Here is a 19,938-nt window from a genome sequence, read left to right on the forward strand (position 1 = left end):
ATGATCTAAAACAGTATCTAGTCCTTCTCTGCCTGTTAAACTTGTTACGTTTTCCAGATTCATCCTGCAATACAAAGATAATTCCAGGCTTTCTTCCTCTATTCCAAAAAATCCTCTGAAACACCTCTCCCTGGAATCCACAATTCTCATCTCCAACAAGAAGTGTATGGAGCTCATGGTTTTCCTTGTCATTAGTATCAAGACCATCTGATCACCTCTTCTTGCTGTGTACTTCTTTTCCACTTGTTCACCTGGCTAAATTTTCTCCAAAGTTACCTCACGCCAAACCTGAATTCTCATCTTCCTCTAAATTCTCTCATATTTCCCCTCATGAATTCTCCACCTCACTTTGTGCTTGAAACAAACCACCAGCTGACTTGATCCTATTCGACTTAAACTGCTGATCACTCAGCTTTGTGATCTCCAATACTTAAATCCACCGAGCCTCTGACAGTGGATTTCACTACATGCCTGTGTGCATATTGATCGCCATGCTACTGCGCGACTTCTGCTTCTAGAAGCCTGTTGCTCGACCAAAGTGTGTGCTCTCAAGAGGCTTTGCCATTGTATTGTAATGTGTTTCAGTTTGGTCCACATTGACTGTCATTGCAGAGGAAAGCAAGTTCTGTGGTGTCAATACAAAACAAAAAGAAATGCAGTAAGAATTGATTTGTAAAGGCAGTATATTACAATACTAGAAACATAGGAGGCTGTTCAGCCCTTCATGTCAACGTGGACTGTCTGCAAGAGCAGCTCAGCTAGTGCCACTTGACTGAGTATTCTGTGTAGACCTACACATTTTCCTTCATCTGTTTACCTAATTGGCCTGTGCAGTAAGAAGAAAAATTACAAGGAATGCTGCCACTCCTCACGTCCTGTATCCAACCAATACAAGCTGACCAGTGTCTGTGGAAAGAATGGCGATGACAGAAATGACCTTTCACTCTTGGAAGTAGCCAGCAACATGCCGATGTTCCAGAGCCATGATTTGGGGGCCTACAAACAGCAGCATGATGTTAGGAATCACAGAATGAAGCAGTATTTATGAGTGATGTGGATATTGGAAATCTGGAATAAACACAGAAAATGCTGGAGAAACTTAGCAGGTTTGGCAACATGTGCTGAGAGAGAAAAACAGAGCTGATGTTTTGAGTTTGCTATGACTTCAGAACTAATGTGTGACAAACCTGGACCATCTTAAAAAGAAACCAAAAATGTGCAACTTTCACATGGAGTTGGAAGAATGAATTATTGTTCATAACTGTAAAAGATAATAGTGTTTGCCTTAAATGTCTTCACGTTAAAAGCACAATGATTCACAGTAAATTCCGATAGTTTTTCCTTGAACAGCATTCATTGGACAGTCAAATTTGACAAACTGAAGGCTGTTTTGAAAGCTCAACAGTCTTCTTATATAAACAGCTGTGAAGGATAAGGCCTGCACTAAATATGATTTTACATTTGTCATCTTCAAGCAGAACTCAAGAAATCATTCATCGATGGTGAAGTAATTAATTAAGTAATAACTGTGGTTACTGACTCTTAAAGAACAAGCAAGAACTGATGATGGCAATCCAGAACATGTCACTTGGTGCTTTCAAACAGCAAGGTTGTCCAGTAATGTCTTTTAGCAGCCACGGCAGGACATGAAAGACTGTGAATGATTCTCACTGCAGTTAGAAGAATCTAGAGACATGATCGCACAGCCCAGCTGACTATTTTTGTGCATATGATTTGTGAGGACATGACAGTTGAAAAGGGTCATTTGACCCTTGTCCCTTCAAGAGAGAACAACGGATGAAGGTAGCTACAATAAATTCAAAAGGTACACGCTTAAGAAAAACATTCCAATCAAAAAACTGACATCCATCTCTATTGCTGGTGCACAAGCTACACAAATGTGAGTTTTGTTGCACTTTGCAGAAATAGACCTGATTTCCCCTCCTTTTCCAATTGCCACTACATAATCCACCAACAAGTCTTAGAGGAAGAATTTAGAGGTGATGAAAACAAGTCACGTTCGTCTTGAATTCATTCCTTCAAGTAAACGTTTGGGGTATTGGTTACCAGATTCCGTAAGGCGTTTGATTAACAAAACAGAAGACTCGATATGGAGATAATTACTGTGCAAAATGATATTGAGTTGAAAGTCAGATCAAGCGATAATCATTTTTTGGAGATTTGTAAAAGGAGAAAACTGCCTGTGCTTTTAAAGTGAAAGCTTAATTTAACTTCACATACCTCTGTGAGACAGCATTTTCCCAAATAAAGGTAATCATTTCCACGTGTGATGCCTCACAGAGAGTTATTTGATGGATTGTATATGACAAACATCTCAAACTACAGCCCAATTTCAAGGTACCAGCAGATAATGTGCAATCACAGGTATCACACTGAGACTTGGTGAATATAGGACGTAATGAATAACTATATATACTTGGTTTTAGATTCAAAAGTACTATAAATAGACTGTTAGTGTTATGTTTTCTTCAGGATAGATCCTAAGTTACACTTAAACTGGTCTTCTTCCAAATGGCAGATAGGGACTAGCGGGATACCACAGGGATCAGTTCCAGTAACCCAGCTATTCACAATATGTATAAATGATTTAGATGAGGGAAATAAATGGAATATTTCCAAATTTGCAGATGACACAAAGCTGGGTGAGACGGCGAGCTGTGAGGAGAATGTAGACTTCCTTCAGGGTTATTTGGAAAAGTTGAGTGAATGGACAAATGCAGATGCAGTACAATTCGGAAAAGTGGGAAGTTATCCACTTCGAGAGCAAAAAATATGAAGGAGGATTATTATCAAAATTGCTCTAAATTGAGGGGGAGAATGTGCACTAAGTCCTGGGTATCTTCATACACCAGTCTCTGAAAGTAGGCATGCAGGTACAGCAGGTAATCAAGAAGGCAAATGTATGTTTAGTTTCATAAAGAAAGGATTTGAATACAGGAGAAGGGATATCTTGCTTGCAAGTTAGAGGCCCAAACCTAGCAAACAGAGTCCTGCTGCCTACGGCCATGCCTAAATGACGTTACGGGCTACAAAATGAAACCGTGTAAGATAGCAGACAAAGATACATCCCTTCCTGGTGCACTCATGCTTTCTATGTTCAGTTTGAGCAGAATGCCAGTGGTGTGGCCGTGCCTGCCCCGGCAGCCCCAGACACATCTGTTCCCGCTGTCACCATTCAGATGCTAGATCAGTTTTCCTGGGAGTCAACCCAAGGAAAGCGATGGGTTTGGATCCGGTCGAGCACTGAGATCCTGTGAGAACTAACGTCTTCAGCATCTCCCTCCTACAAGCCAAAGACCTCACCTGCTTCAAGAAAACTACCATCACCCCCGTGCGCAAGAAAACACATGCAACTTGCCTTAATGACTACCGCCCAGTGGCTCTGATCTCAACAATCATGAAGTGCTTCAAGAGGCTGGTCATGGCCCACATCAGCTCCAGTCTCCCAGCCTGGCTTGATCCCCTACGGTTTGCCTACTGACATAACAGGTCCACAAAGGATGCCATATCCATAGCCCTGCACTCATCTCTGGAACATCTGGACATCAAAGATACCTATGTCAGAGTCTTATTCATTGACTACAGCTCTGCCTTCAACACCACTATTCTCTCCACACTGATCTCAAACCTTTGTGATCTTGGTCTCAGCTCTGCCCTCTGCCATTGGATCCTTAGCTTTCTGACCCACAGACTGCAATCAATGAGGATAGGTAACTGCACTTCCTCCACACAATAACAATCAACACTGGAGCCCCCCACCCCCCCACCCCACCAAGGATGTGTCCTCAGACCCCTACTGTACTCCCTTTACATCTATGTCTGTGTTGCCAAATTCCAAACACCCACCACCTACAAGTTCGCTGATGACACCACCGTAGTGGGACGGATATCTAACAACGATGAGTAAAACTACAGAAGGGAGATAGGGGGCTTGGTGATGTGGTGCAATGAAAATAATCAGCCTCTCAACATCGATAAAACTAAAGAACTCATCATTGACTTCAAAAAGAAAGGAGGAGAACACGCCCCCATCTACATCAATAGAACTGAGGTTGAGAGGGTGAAGAGCATCAGTTTCCTTGGAGTGACGATAACCAACAACCTGTCCTGGACTTCCCACCTAGATGCGACAGTCAAGAAGGTACAACAATGCTGCTTCTTCATCAGGCGGCTCAGGAAATTTGGCATGTCCATAATGTCCCTCACCAATTTACAGATGCACCATTGAAAGCATATTCTCTGGGTGCATAACAACCTGGTATGGCAACTGCTCTGCCCAGGACAGTAAGAAACTACAGACGGTGGTGTGCATCGGCCTGGCCATCATGGAAGCGAATATTCATCCATGGCTCACTGCCATGGAAAGGTTGCCAACATCATCAAAGACCCATGACACCACAGTAATGATCTCCTACAACCTCGTCTGTCAGGCAGAAGATACAGAAGCCTGAACACACGCGCAAGCATGTTCAGGAACAGACTTCAGTCTCAAATAATGCTCAGAGGCTGGGACTAGTCAAGAATAGTCAGCATTGTTTTATTCAGGAGTGGGGAGCAAGTGGTGCATTGAAGTGGCAGGCAACAGGTAGTTCAAGGTCTTTTTTGCGAGCAGAACATAGATGTTCTGCGAAGCAGTTGCCAAGTCTCCGCTTCGTTTTCCCAGTGTAGAGGAGACCACATTGTGAGCAGCGAATGCAGTAGACGAGATTCTTGGAAGTGCAGGTGATGTGTTGCTTCACCTGGAAGGTATGTTTGGGCCCTTGGATACTGGGAAGGGAGGAGGTAAATGTGCAGGTATTACACCTTCGCCGATTACAGGGGAAGATGCCGTAGGGCTGTGGGAAGGTGTTGAGAGTGAAGGAAGTATGGGCCAGGGTGTCCCGGAGGGAACGGTCCCTGCGGAAGGCACACAAAGGAGGGGAGGGGAATATGTTGGCATTTCATGATACTTCACGCACTCCCCCACCTTCTTTACCTTAAATTAAGTCAAGGATGGCACCCTGTCTTGTGGGAACTTCTACATACAGGCTTAAACAGCTCTCCTGAATGCATTTAAAGAATTCCATTCCATCTAAACCTTTCACACTGACTACTCCAATTAATATTGGGAACATTCATATCCCCAACTTTCACTACTCTATTTTACACTTCTTTGAAATTTGCCGACATGTCTGCTGTTCTGTTTGCTGTTTCTATTCAGAATGTTAAGAGACCTGTAGTGTACTCCAAGCAGTGTTCCTTTTCGGTTATTGAGTTCTATCCATATGGCTTCATTTGCAGAGCCTTCTAAGATGTCATCCCACCTTATTGCACTATGTGATTCCTTGAGCAATGTTGTGACGCCTAATCCTATTTTATCTCCTTCCTTAACTCACCTAAAGACCCCATAACCTGCAAAATTGAGCTGCCAATCCTGTGTCTCAGTGAAAGCAATGACATCATACTTCCATATTTTAATTTAATGAGCCCTCAATTCATCTGCCTGGTACAGCAGACTCTTTGTATTAGAAGGAATAACATTCAGCTGTGCCAAACTCCATTGCGCCATAAATGGCCATAATTTATATGCCTTTTTGACTCGATTGCTGCCTATTCCAACTTTGGCTGTTCATCTCCCTCACCGAATATTCACTATGGATTCCTCCCCCCGACTCTGGCCAAATTATTTAAACCCTCTCCAACAGCACTCGCAAACCTCCCTGCAAGGATTCCGGTCCTATTCCAGCCCAATTGCAACCCACCATCTTTGTCCCATTGTCCCCAGATGATCACAGTGTCACAGAAATCTAAAGCCCTTCTCTCAGCATCTCACCAGCACGCAATCATTGGGACTTACCTCCTACTTCTATACTCAATAGCACATGACACCAGAGGTTTTTTATTCATTTGTGGGATGTGCATGTCCATTGCCTGTCTCTAATTGCCCTTGAGAAGGCGGTGGTGGTAGTGAGCTGCTTTCATGAACTGCTGAAATCCACCTGCTGTGTGTTGACCCACTATGCCCTTCGGGAGGGAGTTCTGGAATTTTGACCCAGCAACCGTAAAGAAACAGCGATTGTATTTCCTAGTCAGATGGGTTTGGTGGGGAATTTGCAGGTGGTGGTTTCTCATTTATTTGCTGCTCTTGTCCTTCGAGATGGAAGCGGTCATGGGTTTGAAAGATGGAAGATTTTGCAGTGCATTTTGAAGATAATACACACTGCTGCTGTTTGAGGGTTGATGTTGGAGGGAGTGGATATTTGTCAGTGTGGTATCAATCAAGCGGGCTGCTTTGTCCTGGATTGTGTCAAGCTTCTCGTAGTCCAGTGATTACTGTCTTTTGGATCCTTTTCTTTAAATCACTTCCTAACTCAATAAATGCTGCCTGCAAGATCTCCTCCTCTTTCTACCTATGTCATTGGTACTAATATGTGTTATGACCTCTGGTTGTTTGCCCTCCTCCTTTAGAATGCTGTACAGCTCTTCGGTGACATCTCTGACATTGGCGCTAGGGTGTCGATATAACATCCTGGAGTCTCTTTTGCAGCTGCAGAAATGCCTGTCTGTTCCCCTTATAGTTGAATTCCCTACCACTATAGCTCTGTTGTTCTTCTTCGTCCCACCTTATGCAACTGACCCACTTGTGGTGCCATGAGTTGGCTGCCACTGCTTTCCCCTGCACCGTCATCTCCCCAACAGTATCTAAAATGGTATATCTGTTAGAAAAGGGAATGGTCACAACGGCATTATCTGCCTTTCTGTATTCTGCTGGGTAGTCACCCATGCCCTTTCTGCCTGTTCAGTCTTCACCTGCAGTATGACCTCCTTGCTGAACATGCTATTCACGACTGTGAATTCAGCATTGTGGATGCCCCATAGTGAATTCTCCCATAGCTCCAGCTCTGAAATGCAGTTTGCCAGTAGTCATAGCTGGGCACACTTCCTGCACATGTGATTACCAGGGACAACTGAAGTTTCCATGAATTGCCACATACACAGGAGGAGCATATCACAGGTGCAAGCTGTGCTGCCATGACTTCCATTAAGCCCTTTAGTTACTCACTTCTTACAAAAAAAGTTATGCTTATGTAAGAATACCATTTACCTTATCTTCCTTGCGCTAACTTTGTGTCTCTTACCATAGTTTGCTTACTTATATCACTATTATATTGGCCTGACTTATTCCTGTAGTTTATCAGTTAATCCCTTCTCGCAAAAGAAATACATATTTTTTTAATATCCTGAACTAATGAATCCATCATTTTCCTGTCACTAGGAGATAGCAAGAACTACAGATGCTGGAGTCAGAATCAACCCAGTGTGAAGCTGGAGGAACACAGCAGGTCAGGCAGCATCAGAGGAGCAGGAAAGTTTAAAGTTTCATCAAGACTGATGAAGTAAATGTCGACCTTGCTGCTCTTCTGATGCTGCCTAATATACTGTGTTCCTCCAGCTCCACACTGGGTTGACATTTTCCTGTCACTGTTCAACTCGTTTTCCCAGTCAGGAGTCTGCTGAAGCTGTAGCTGTTAAACTGTTTCTTGTCCCATCTACACATTCTGTCAAATTCTGCTCTTTAACTCAGCCCCCTTCCTTGCCAGCTATCTGAGATCCGTCTTCTATCCATGCAACCTTGGTGTCACGGTTTACCTGAAGGTAAGCTTCTAAATGTATATTCACTCAGATCACCTATTTCCACCTCACCTCATCCCACTGTTGAAGCAGATTTTTCTTTTATTCTTACGCAGGAGAAGGACATCACAGGCAAAGCTAGCATTTATTTCCCTGAGGGCAGTTAGGATTCAACCACATTGCTGGAATCACATGTAGGCCAGACCAGGTAACAATGGCAGTTTCCTTTCCTAAAGAACATTAGTGAACCAGATGGGTTTTACCGACAATCAACAATGGATTCACGGACAACAGACTCACCCTTAATTGCAGATTGTTACTGAATTCAAATTCCATATCTGCCTTGATGGGATTCAAACCTAGGTCCTCAGAACATTACCTAGGTCTCTGGATTAATAGTCTAGCGATAATAACACTAGGTCATCACTTCCGCTCGATTTGATTGTTCCAAAGCTCACTGGGCTTTTCTCCCATATTCTACCCACCATAAACACAGGATCCCCCAATAATTCTGTTGCCTATGTTTTAATTTATTAAATTTTGTTCACCCATCACCAAGTGCTCACTGCCCTATATTGCAGCAAGAGGAGCCAAAATCTTAATTTTGAAATTCCCAACCGTGTTTTGAAATCCCTCCATGGCCTCACCTCTCCCTACCTCAAATTTACAACCTTACAGCTCTCCTCAGTATTTTTGTTTGTCAAATGCTGGCCTCAGGCATCCATAATTTAAATTGCTCCACCTTTGAGGACCACACCTTCAACTGCATCAAGTTCTGAAATTTCTTCCCGAAATCTTGCTGCCTCCCTCTTTCTCTCTCTTCCTTTAAAATCTCTCTTAAAAAAAACCTCTTTGGCCAAACTTATTGTCATCTTCCCCAATTTCACCCTGTGAAGCTAGATATCGTATTCTGTATAGTGCTCTTTCAGTGCACCTGGGCACATTTCCTTTAAATTCTATAAACATAAGGTTGTTGAAAATCTGATAATGTTCCAGTCATATATATTGTATGTAAGGTTTCATTTTAATTCTGAGCTAATTTTTATCTCCTATGCCATGTGAATGGATTATCACTAATGTCTTGCTTCATTTACAAAAAGTCACTGGTTTTCTGTTTGCCGTGGAAAACTGTCTCAGTTGATTTACTGTATAAGGTTGATGCAATATTCAATTTGTATAAGAAGTTAAACTTCAATCCTAGAATGAGGAAGATCATTCCTGAGAAAATCAGGACAATCAGTTCCATGGATTGAAATTAAGAAACTCGTGTTAAACCAGCAGAAAGGTATCTCTTCTACTCAGAGGAACATATCCTAATTGTATTTTCTTCTGTAAGTTCTTCTTTACCTTTAATCAACCTAATAATGACTGAACTGTTTGCAGATGCTGAACAGGAAGACACAGTTAAAGATATTACAGAGAAAACTGATGTAAAAGGGTAAGCTGAATTGCCGACTACATAATGTTTTAAATTAGTAACGTTGTTCACTAAAGGTGACAACCTAATAAGCAAGTGCACCAAGGCAGAAATTAAACCTTCCTATTGATTTGTGCCTAGACCCAGTTGTTATCTGCATGAAAGTTTAAACTAAAATCAACTGAACAGCATTGAATAATTAGAAGTTAATTTTACATGATGTGAGCTCACAAGTCATTTGTCTTTATCACAGCTAAGTAGTGATACAACTATGGATGAAGGCTGAGCATGGTGAACCCATAATTCTCATATCTCACCATTAGCCTGCTTCCTCTGCTAGAGGATGCATGTCTTTGAGTACTGCGGTGTCACCATGTCAAGCTTGTAATGTTCTGTATTATTATGTAATAAACTGGCACTTGCTCTTTAGATTTGTATGTGATTAAGGTAATATAAAGTTATCATAGTCCTGTTTTACCATATGACTGATGTCTCACTAGAGATTGAATGATTGTGGTTTAACAGGAGGGTCACGATGCCTCAGGTGAGGGGGAGAGATTGAGATGTAGAGTCCTTCATGGTAATCTCAGCTAATGGCAGGAATTCAAAAAGGACACTTGGACAAGATACCACAGAATATTGTCTAGTATCATTCTGTCCCTTTAGGAAAGGAGGGTAAAATGTTTAGGGGGAAATACAGTTTTAATTTTATATGGCCTGCGTGGCCATTCTTCTATATATCAATACCTATCATTGTATCATGTATTTGTATATATGATACTCAAAAAAAATTCACCAATTATATATTTTTTTCCATTGTCAGGATAAAATCTGAGCAACCCAGCAACTCATGAACGTTTGAAGTTCTTCTGTGTAGCAAATGATGGTCACAGCTCTAAAAAAATTGTTTGGAGAGACTGCAGAATTTTTGTATGATTTCAATGTGCTGCATATTTATTTCAAAACTGGGCATCTGTTTTTTGGTTTCTTTGTGATGTTCTAGTCAACAGACTTACAAGTAGTCCTAATTATGAAGCTGAGAGAAAGAAAGGTTATGTTTTGACAAACGCCCTACCATGTTGCAAATAATAGCATTTTTAAAGTAATTTTTTAATCTAAACTGTTTGCTTTAAATCTGGTATTAGTTATCTTGTTTCAAATGGAGTTTACTACTTTTACAAATATTTGTAATTCAACTGTGTTATATGACCAATACTGCTGAAGAGTCTGTCAGATCGAAATAAACATCCATCTGCACTGTACGCTAAACATTAACAGCAGTATATTAATGATTTCTAGACTTGTTGCAACTTGATGTCATCTTCAATGCTAGTAATTAAGCTATGTACATTCAGCAACAATATCAGAGAACTTTTTTTTGGTTTTACAGAATGTTTTGAATTCTGACAAAGAAGACAGGTACTAATGCATAAATCGTTGTCAAGCTTTTGGGGCCTGGTAAAATTATCTGACATGAAGAATATTAGTTAATCCTAAACTTTAGCTTCAAGCCACTACAATGGAAGGAAGGAAAAGGGTTATAAAAGCACTTTATATGATTTGGATGGTTCTGATTCACAAATTGAAATATTTTGTCCAATTATGTCATCACTTCCCGAGAAATCTGTGGATATCAAACCTAAGTGGTTTACAAGATAATAAAATGTGAGGCTGGATGAACACAGCAGGCCAAGCAGCATCTCAGGAGCACAAAAGCTGACGTTTCAGGCCTAGACCCTTCATCAGAGAGGGAGATGGGGAGAGGGAACTGGAATAAATAGGGAGAGAGGGGGAGGCGGACCGAAGATGGAGAGTAAAGAAGATAGGTGGAGAGAGTATAGGTGGGGAAGTAGGGAGGGGATAGGTCAGTCCAGGGAAGACGGACAGGTCACGGAGGTGGGATGAGGTTAGTAGGTAGCTGGGGGTGCGGATTGGGGTGGGAGGAAGGGATGGGTGAGAGGAAGAACCGGTTAGGGAGGCAGAGACAGGTTGGACTGGTTTTGGGATGCAGTGGGTGGGGGGGAAGAGCTGGGCTGGTTGTGTGGTGCAGTGGGGGGAGGGGACGAACTGGGCTGGTTTAGGGATGCAGTTGGGGAAGGGGAGATCTCGAAACTGGTGAAGTCCACATTGATACCATTAGGCTGCAGGGTTCCCAGGCAGAATATGAGTTGCTGTTCCTGCAACCTTCGGGTGGCATCATTGTGGCACTGCAGGAGGCCCATGATGGACATGTCATCGAAAGAATGGGAGGGGGAGTGGAAATGGTTTGCGACTGGGAGGTGCAGTCGTTTGTTGCGAACTGAGCGGAGGTGTTCTGCAAAGCGGTCTCCAAGCCTCCGCTTGGTTTCCCCAATGTAGAGGAAGCCACACCGGGTACAGTGGATGCAGGATACCACATTGGCAGATGTGCAGGTGAACCTCTGCTTAATGTGGAATGTCATCTTGGGGCCTGGGATAGGGGTGAGGGAGGAGGTGTGGGGGCAAGTGTAGCATTTCCTGTGGTTGCAGGGGAAGGTGCCGGGTGTGGTCGGGTTGGAGGGCAGTGTGGAGCGAACAAGGGAGTCACGGAGAGAGTGGTCTCTCCGGAAAGCAGACAGGGGTGGGGATGGAAAAATGTCTTGGGTGGTGGGGTTGGATTGTAAATGGCGGAAGTGTCAGAGGATGATGCGTTGTATCCGGAGGTTGGTAGGGTGGTGTGTGAGAACGAGGGGGATCCTCTTAGGGCGGTTGTGGCGGGGGCGGGGGTGAGGGATGTGTTGCGGGAAATACGGGAGACGCGGTCAAGGGCGTTCTCGATCACTTTGGGGGGAAAGTTGCGGTCCTTGAAGAACCTGGACATCTGGGATGTGCGGGAGTGGAATGTCTTATCGTGGGAGCAGATGCGGCGGAGGCGGAGGAATTGGGAATAGGGGATGGAATTTTTGCAGGAGGGTGAGTGGGAGGAGGTGTATTCTAGGTAGCTGTGGGAGTCGGTGGGCTTGAAATGGACATCAGTTACAAGCTGGTTGCCTGAGATGGAGACTGAGAGGTCCAGGAAGGTGAGGGATGTGCTGGAGATGGCCCAGGTGAACTGAAGGTTGGGGTGGAAGGTGTTGGTGAAGTGGATGAACTGTTCGAGCTCCTCTGGGGAGCAAGAGGCGGCGCCGATACAGTCATCAATGTACCGGAGGAAGAGGTGGGGCTTGGGGCCTGTGTAGGTGCGGAAGAGGGACTGTTCCACATAACCTACAAAGAGGCAGGCATAGCTGGGGCCCATGCGGGTGCCCATGGCCACCCCCTTAGTCTGTAGGAAGTGGGAGGAGTCAAAAGAGAAGTTGTTGAGGGTGAGGACGAGTTCAGCTAGGCGGATGAGGGTGTCGGTGGAGGGGGACTGGTCGGGCCTGCGGGACAGGAAGAAGCGGAGGGCCTTGAGGCCATCTGCATGCGGAATGCAGGTGTATAGGGACTGGACGTCCATGGTGAAGATGAGGTGTTGGGGGCCAGGGAATTGGAAGTCCTGGAGGAGGTGGAGGGTGTGGGTGGTGTCACGGACGTAGGTGGAGAGTTCCTAGACCAAAGGGGTGAAAATGGAGTCCAGATAGGTGGAGATGAGTTCGGTGGGGCAGGAGCAGGCTGAGACGATGGGTCGACCAGAGCAGGCAGGTTTGTGGGTTTTGGGAAGGAGATAGAAATGGGCCGTGCGGGGTTGGGGAACAATGAGGTTGGAGGCTGTGGGTGGGAGGTCCCCTGAGGTGATGAGGTCATGAATGGTGTTGGAGATGATGGTGCTCGGGTGTGGGATCATGATCGAGGGGGCGGTAGGAGGTGGTGTCGGAGAGTTGGCGTCTGGCCTCGGCGATGTAGAGGTCAGTGCGCCGTACTGCCACTGCGCCACCCTTGTCTGCAGGTTGGGGTTGGAGTGGAGGGCTGCCCGTTCTGCGGGGGAGAGGTTGGAGTGGGTGAGCGGGGTGGAGAGGTTGAGGCGGTTAATGTCTCGACGGCAGTTTACATGCCCTTTTCAGGAATTTAATGTTTTACTTTGGGTTGACATGGGAAATGTCATCATGATTGTACTATATTTTGTTATGAAGTAACTTCAGTATCAGTGTGAAGATTTACTTTACCCCTTTAGAAATGTATTCAACTGGATTTTGCAGTTAAAAAAAAATTCAAAAGCTGCGTGATGATAACATCCTGCATTATAATTCATCATTCAAAAGCTTTGAATGATGTGAAGTTGCTGTACCTGCCTCGTAGATATCATAAAATATAGAGCAGAAGAAGACCATTCATCCCATCAAGTCTGTTTCAGTGTTCAGTTAGATCATGGCTGATCTGATGATCCTCAACTCCACTTTCCCCATAATCCTTCATTCCCTTGCTGATTGAAAATCTGTCTGTCACAGTCTTGAATATACTTAATAACCCATCCTCAGCAACACTCTGTGGTAAAGAATTCCACAGATTCACAACCCTCTGAAAGAAGAAATTTCTCCTCCTCTTGTAATGTGGAATCCCTTATTCTGAGATCATGCCCTTTGTATCCTAAACTCTCCGACAAGGAAAAATAGCCTTTCTGCATCGACCCTGTCAATTTCCTTAAGAATCTTGTATGTATCAATAAGAGTCTTTGTAAATTTATCAGGAAATGTTGGGGCATGTCCACTCCAGTCTTACTACCCTTTTAGGAATGTCAGGCATAAGAGCAGGTGTAGAAAATTTGGCCCCATAATAATGCTTTATTCTTCAAGGAAATCATGGCTGATCTATTTGTGGTCTCAACTGCACCATCCTGCCTGCCCCCAGTAAGTCTTGCCTCCCTTTTTTAACTCAGCCTTGAATAGATTTAATGACCCTATCTGAACTGTTCTCAGAGGAAGAGAATTCCACTTACTTGTGACCCTCTGACTGTAAACAAAATCTCCATATCTCCATCTTAGCAGGGATATTACTTATTCTTAAACTGTGTCCCCTCATTCTAGTCAACCCGAAAAAAGGAAACTTCCTCCAGGTATCCACCCTTTCAAGTTCCATCAGAAGCTTGTGTTTCATTAAGATTTCCTCTCATTCTTTTACACCACAATAACCTGTTCAATCTGTCTTCAATAAAGAAGACCTTAATCCTGGGAATCAGTTGAATGAATCGTCTCTGAACTACTTTGAATGTAGTTATCATTTTTCAAATAAGGAGACCGAACCATTATATCAGAGCCTCCCGAAGTCGAGTTGGGATCCCATGTGGCTGGTGATGTTTGAACTCACAAGCTGCAAGACAGTAATGGCTGCCATGGGGCTTTGACAGAAGTTACAGCAATTATCTTTTTCCTCTGATAGGCATCTGCTGTCTTCATCTTTCCTTGGTTCCACTTCCCCTCTCTCAGATCTTCCTTGCCCTCTTCCTTCTCCCTGTCCTTTAATGCCTTGCTGGGGCATCACAGCAATGTTCAAGCCTTAAATAGTGGGAAAAAGTTTGGAAAGTGCTCCTGTACTAAAATATGGTTTCACCAAGACCCTGTACAGATAGAATATAACTTTCCTGCTTTAAGATAGCATGATAAGTCTTAATTACTGCCAAATAAGCACTCGGGTAACCAAGAGTAACTTTTATCAGCATAGAATCTCATTCCTTCAGCTTGAGGAAATATGAAAATAGTTAAACATCTTATTGCTTCTTTCTGTAACATCTCTCTTTCTTCAATCTTTCTTCTTATTTGACTTTCTGCATCATTATTTGATTTGATATTTAAATCACTGTCTTAATATACAGTCTCTGCTTCAGATTCCTGGATTATTGCTTTCTCGTTTGAGTTGATTAGAGACACAACTGTATAACCTGTTCACATAGAAACCAGCCATCCTGTGGTGAGTGCTGTGCTGTTTGAATGGTTGGCTGTCAGCGACAACAGGCCATGAAACAACCCATAGAAAGTCTATGGGAATGTACAAGCCTAACAGAGGGTACCACCATTCATTTATTGCTCAGAAAAAATTTTGAAAATTGTTTTTAAATGAACAAAAGCACTTTTTTTGGTTGGGGAGGGTATCTTCATAGGAATATTATTATTTAGAAATGATTGCTGATGTTTGTATTTTTGTATTATACTGTAACCTCCTCAGCCCAAATGCTTGGGACCTAGTCATTTCAATATTTTGGAATTTCTTGGATTATAGAATGATGTTAGAATTCCTAGCCACAAGTGAGAGAACTGGGGAAAAAAATGTACTGTAGGTATAAATACACGGTACAAAATAGTGATAATACATTATAAAGCAGTGATAATAATTGTTTTATTTTTGCAAGTACTGAACCTTACCTTTTTCACTCCCATGGTATATTTAAATGATGCTAGAATCTGCTAAAAGAAATGCTTGATGAACAGTTGTTTGTGAACAATAGATTTGCAGACATACAATGCATTGTTTTGTTGGGTGTGTCGAAAATAAGTCCTATATTTTTAAACAGATTTGTTTTAAAACCTAGCTTAAACTTGAAAAAGTTGCTAGTTGTAAATCCAGCCATTAGCAATAGAAATGTCTACTTCCGTGTGCTATTATTGTTAAAATTTAGAAATTACATTTTTTAAAACATTCTTTCCAACTATTGTGTTGAAAATTTCACTTGATGGATGTGATAAAGGGCACTTTGTTTAAATAAAAAATGTTTTTTGTTTAATGGTACACTGTCTGAAATAGTAATTCCAAAATGATGTGAAATACTTCAACATATAGTGAAGGTTGAGATCTGTTGTCAGGGCAAAATAGGAATTGCACTTCTTTGATGTCTGGCATGATGGAGTACTCCACTAACAATATTCTGTCAAGGTACCTCATCAAGTGCTGATGAAGCTCAGCCACTAGCTGAGGTTCAAAAATGAATCTTCCAAATAGGAATTTAGTCGTAAAAAGTGTACTTTAACAATATTCCTAAGTGATTCAGAATTCTAAGTATCAGCTCTCCTGTATTAAAAATGATTGGGGAAAATGAAATTCATTTTGCATTCCACTTATGTTGCATGTGCCAAAACTGCAAAGATCTATAATCCCTTGAGGATATGGAATGTGATTACTAGAGAACAGGGAGTGCAAGCAGTGTTGGGTCATTAATATTGTAGTGACTAGACTGAATGCCTTCAGTACATTCTCATTATATCTACATTATACATTAAAAATATCTTACTGTATACAGACGTAAGAAATCAAACTCGCTTTTTCTCTTGCTTATTCCAATTAAAGTGATTGATTTCTGATCTATGTCTTTCGAATGACATTTTTTCAGTGAAAAGGCGATTTGGTTTTGTATTTGGCAATATCTGCGCTGTTCAAAATTGCAAGTGCAACTGTAATTTGAGATCTACAACAAAAAAAGCTTTTTAACCAATCTGTTGTAACTGAGTTATGTAATTAAATTTACTATTACTCAAAACTACAAAGCTTTCACTTTTTGATTAAGAAATCTTTACTGATGTTCACTAGAAAGTGTTGTACCATATTGAAGATATACAGTTGATATTCTGCTGTGGATGACAAATACCATTGGCTCTAGAATTGTTTTCACTGGCTAAATACAGTACTAGAATTTATTTGAAGTAGATTCGAAGTCACCTACAAACTCTTGACTGAAGTGAATCAGCAAGGAAATGAAACTGAAATTGAAAAAACGCATTCAATCTTCATTTTGCTCAGTGCCCATCTGATATATCCAAATAGGTTACACATTCAAATATCCAAATAAAGTTAATGAAAAATTTATAATTTAAAAAAAATTCTTCAGTTACCATAATCATGGGTGGTTTTAACTGCCTTGAAACAGATAGGGATAAGACAAAACATAAAAGTCAAAATCAGCTATAGTTTTTTACTTTCTCTAAAACCAGTTATTTTCTGCATAGTTTACTTTGAGGATCTGATTGACACAGGCACGGCTACATTTACTGTCTATGGTCCATTTTGTCTCAAGAAAGTGGTGTCAGAGGACTGGAGAATTGCAAATGTTACAGCCTTATTCAGCAAAAGGGCAATAGGTGAGCTGAACTGCTGCAAGCCAATCAGCTTAACTTTGATCAGAGATTCCCTACAATGTGGAAGCAGGCCATTTGGTCCATCTCAGTCCTCCAAAGAGCATTCCACCCAGGCCCACTCTAGCCCTGTAACCCTGTATTTCCAGTGGCTAATCCACACAGACAGCTACTCGAGACTGGAATCAAACCTGGAACCCTGGTGCTGAGAGGCAGCAGTGCTAATCACTGAGCCACCATGCTTCCCCTAATGTGATACTATATAAAATGTCAGAAATTATAACTTGAGACAGAAGTAGCTGTCGCTGAGACTACTGTGGATTGATTATGGAAATCCAAGAGTAATGCACTAAGATACAACCGAGTTGCGTAGATTAAACCATAGATAGACCAAAAGGATAAAGGCACCCACGTTGCCTTTTCTAAGAGTTTTTATGATGATTTGGCGGTTTTTGTGCTCATTTTCTGCTATGCCCACAATTACTAGATTCAATAAATTTAATTTCACATCATCTTTTGATAGTTAAAGCCACAGGATATCTGGGGACTGTGTGGCTAAGCAAAGGTAAGTATGTTCGGGATAATCCTAAACCTTTACTAAACATATTGGACGAATGTATATTTACACAGTTAAATGGGAGTTACGTATTACAAGTGAAATTTAAAATAAAAAAAAACAAATTTTACAGGGAAAAGGGATTTGTAGATTGACTAAGAAATTGTAACAGCAGGTTAAAAAAGATGATCAGAAGGTTAAGGGGTCCCAAGTAAAATATATAATTACTGGAACAACATGGAACAATAAAAAGCAGTACCACATTTGTAAGAAGATAATTGAGTTGTTGCATGTTTGCTCACATTGGGCAGCACCTGAGAGAGATATTTACAAAACACTTGCATGATCTCAGAACAATCTCAGGTGCTGTAAATTTTTATTTAACCTAATCAACCTATTCAGAGATATTCTTAGATACCACTGGAGCAGATGAGACTTGAACTGGGATCTCTCAATCTGGGGTAGGCACACTACCACTGTGCCAGAAGAGGGTCCCTCCGAGGTGCAATATAAGATAATTTTGAAGTATCTGTCTCAAATTTAGGAAGTAAGGCATCACATTTGCAGGTAACAAGATCCCACAAACAGCAACAAACTAATCACCAGATGTTCTATTTTCATTGTGTTGTTTTAGGCATAAATAGTGGTCAATGCTGACGGCACCCCTGTGCCAATGTTTCTTCTAAGCTGTTCAGCACAAAAAATTAGAGGGGCGTAGCCCTGTGCATCTTCAAATCTCATATTCAGCTGACTGGTTGGACATGGCCTTTAGTGGTTTAATATGTCCTCCAAATAACAGCTTCACTGATTATGTATCACTGCTGTTATTTTGGAATGTTAGCCAAGATTTCGTGCAAAATCTCTGGAGCTCCTGAGAAGTGCAGAAAAACAAAGATTCTGAATTGCTATTTCCTTCAAATATTCTTGGTGAAGACATGCGGAACATGTCCCCCAGCAGTTAACCAAAACAAAATTAATGGCTTTGTTATTAAATAAGATGGAAGTTCAAGACTGGTTTAAAGCACTGTACACAATTAAACGGAGAAAATTTGTATGCCATCGGGAGTCTGATCTATGAGGTTGTAATGCATTGCCATTTTAATTTGTAGTTGATATTCCACCAATGTAATATAAACCATGCTTTTCCTTTGAATGATGACCTTATCACTTCTGGGAAAGAAATTCTTTGCTCTTTATAGAATAATTCTAAATTGCTGAAAATACACACCTTGTTTCCTACAGACAAAGAATTGGTAAAGACTGCCCTCTTGTGGAAAATTGTTGACATTGAATCCAGTTCTTACAGTTTTAATGCTTTGTTGTGAATATTGGGGCACTTATTTATATTGCACCTTTCAGACTGTTAATCACTGTATGACACTTTTCAGAACTACAATCAGACATCATATGGACATAATTCCAAAGAAAGACAGTGGGTGTGGTCATGAGAGCCTTGGTCAAGGTTTAGAGGTGGAGGAGCTGAAGAGCAGAGTTTTTGTGACTAAGGTTCCAGAGCCCATGCCTTGGACAGCAATAGTGTTGGCCATTAATTGTGGATCTAAGAGGATGACACAGGCAAGGCTCGAGTTGGAGAATCACTTGGGAAGACTGAGTGATGAGAGTTATAAGTGTGGAGTAGATTGCAGAATTAGGAAGAAAAGCAAGGAAGGGATTTAAATACCAGGATGAGACTTCAAATTTGAGATATTTGGGACTGGGAAACAATGTGTGTAAAAAAAGAGGAAAATAATGGATCTGGTGTGAAAATGGAAACAGTAAAATAGGTTTAAGTGAGTATTAATTTTACAGATGAAGGGATGCCAGTCAGGAATGTCTTGAAATGGTCAATTCTAGATGTAACAATGATATGAGAGGCTCAGGAGTTGGTACAAGCTGAGGGAAGGACAGAGATGAATGATCTTACAGACACTGAAGTAGACACAATATAGGAGAGTCTCAGTAGTTGCTGGAGAAATTGATTACTTGTGATGGAGATGACACAGATTTGGAAACACTGCCAAACTAAAATGGGCTGCTATGTTTACCAATTGCCTGGCTCAAGCAGAGAGAGATGCAGACTGGTAACAGGAATGAAATGGACCTGGAACAGAGCGCCACATCAGCTGATGTGTAAATCTATGAAGCATGTTTAATTAGCAGGCAACAAAGGAAAGCCAGGCAGATATGAAACTCTTATAGGAACAAATTACTTCATATGCTGAAACCTGTACTGAAAACGAAAACTGCTAGAAATCACAACAGGCCAGGCAGCGTCTGTGGAGAGAGAGCAAGCTAACATTTCGTGTCTCGATGACTTTTCATTAGAGCTGATCTGAAGT

General features: G+C 41.8%; 1 protein-coding gene across 5 annotated transcripts in view; it reads left to right on the forward strand.

Annotated features, from left to right (window-relative positions):
• Positions 1-19,938, forward strand: part of LOC125452666 (histone deacetylase 2) — a 133,277-nt gene that overhangs the window by 83,470 nt on the left and 29,869 nt on the right. For 4 of the 5 annotated variants that reach the window (XR_009445686.1, XR_007247578.2, XM_048531331.2 and 1 more), the window contains exon 13: positions 9,016-9,070. Coding sequence is in view for 3 of the 5 variants with exons in the window: in XM_048531331.2 (XP_048387288.1) it covers positions 9,016-9,070 (55 nt within the window). In the remaining 2 variants the exon portion in view is untranslated. Of the gene's footprint in view, positions 1-9,015; positions 9,071-9,872; positions 10,897-19,938 lie in introns of those variants that run through there. The other variant, XM_048531333.2, reaches the window with a different exon arrangement.

The sequence above is a fragment of the Stegostoma tigrinum genome, chromosome 4 (genome assembly GCF_030684315.1).
Source record: "Stegostoma tigrinum isolate sSteTig4 chromosome 4, sSteTig4.hap1, whole genome shotgun sequence".
Classification (NCBI taxonomy): Eukaryota; Metazoa; Chordata; class Chondrichthyes; order Orectolobiformes; family Stegostomatidae; genus Stegostoma; species Stegostoma tigrinum.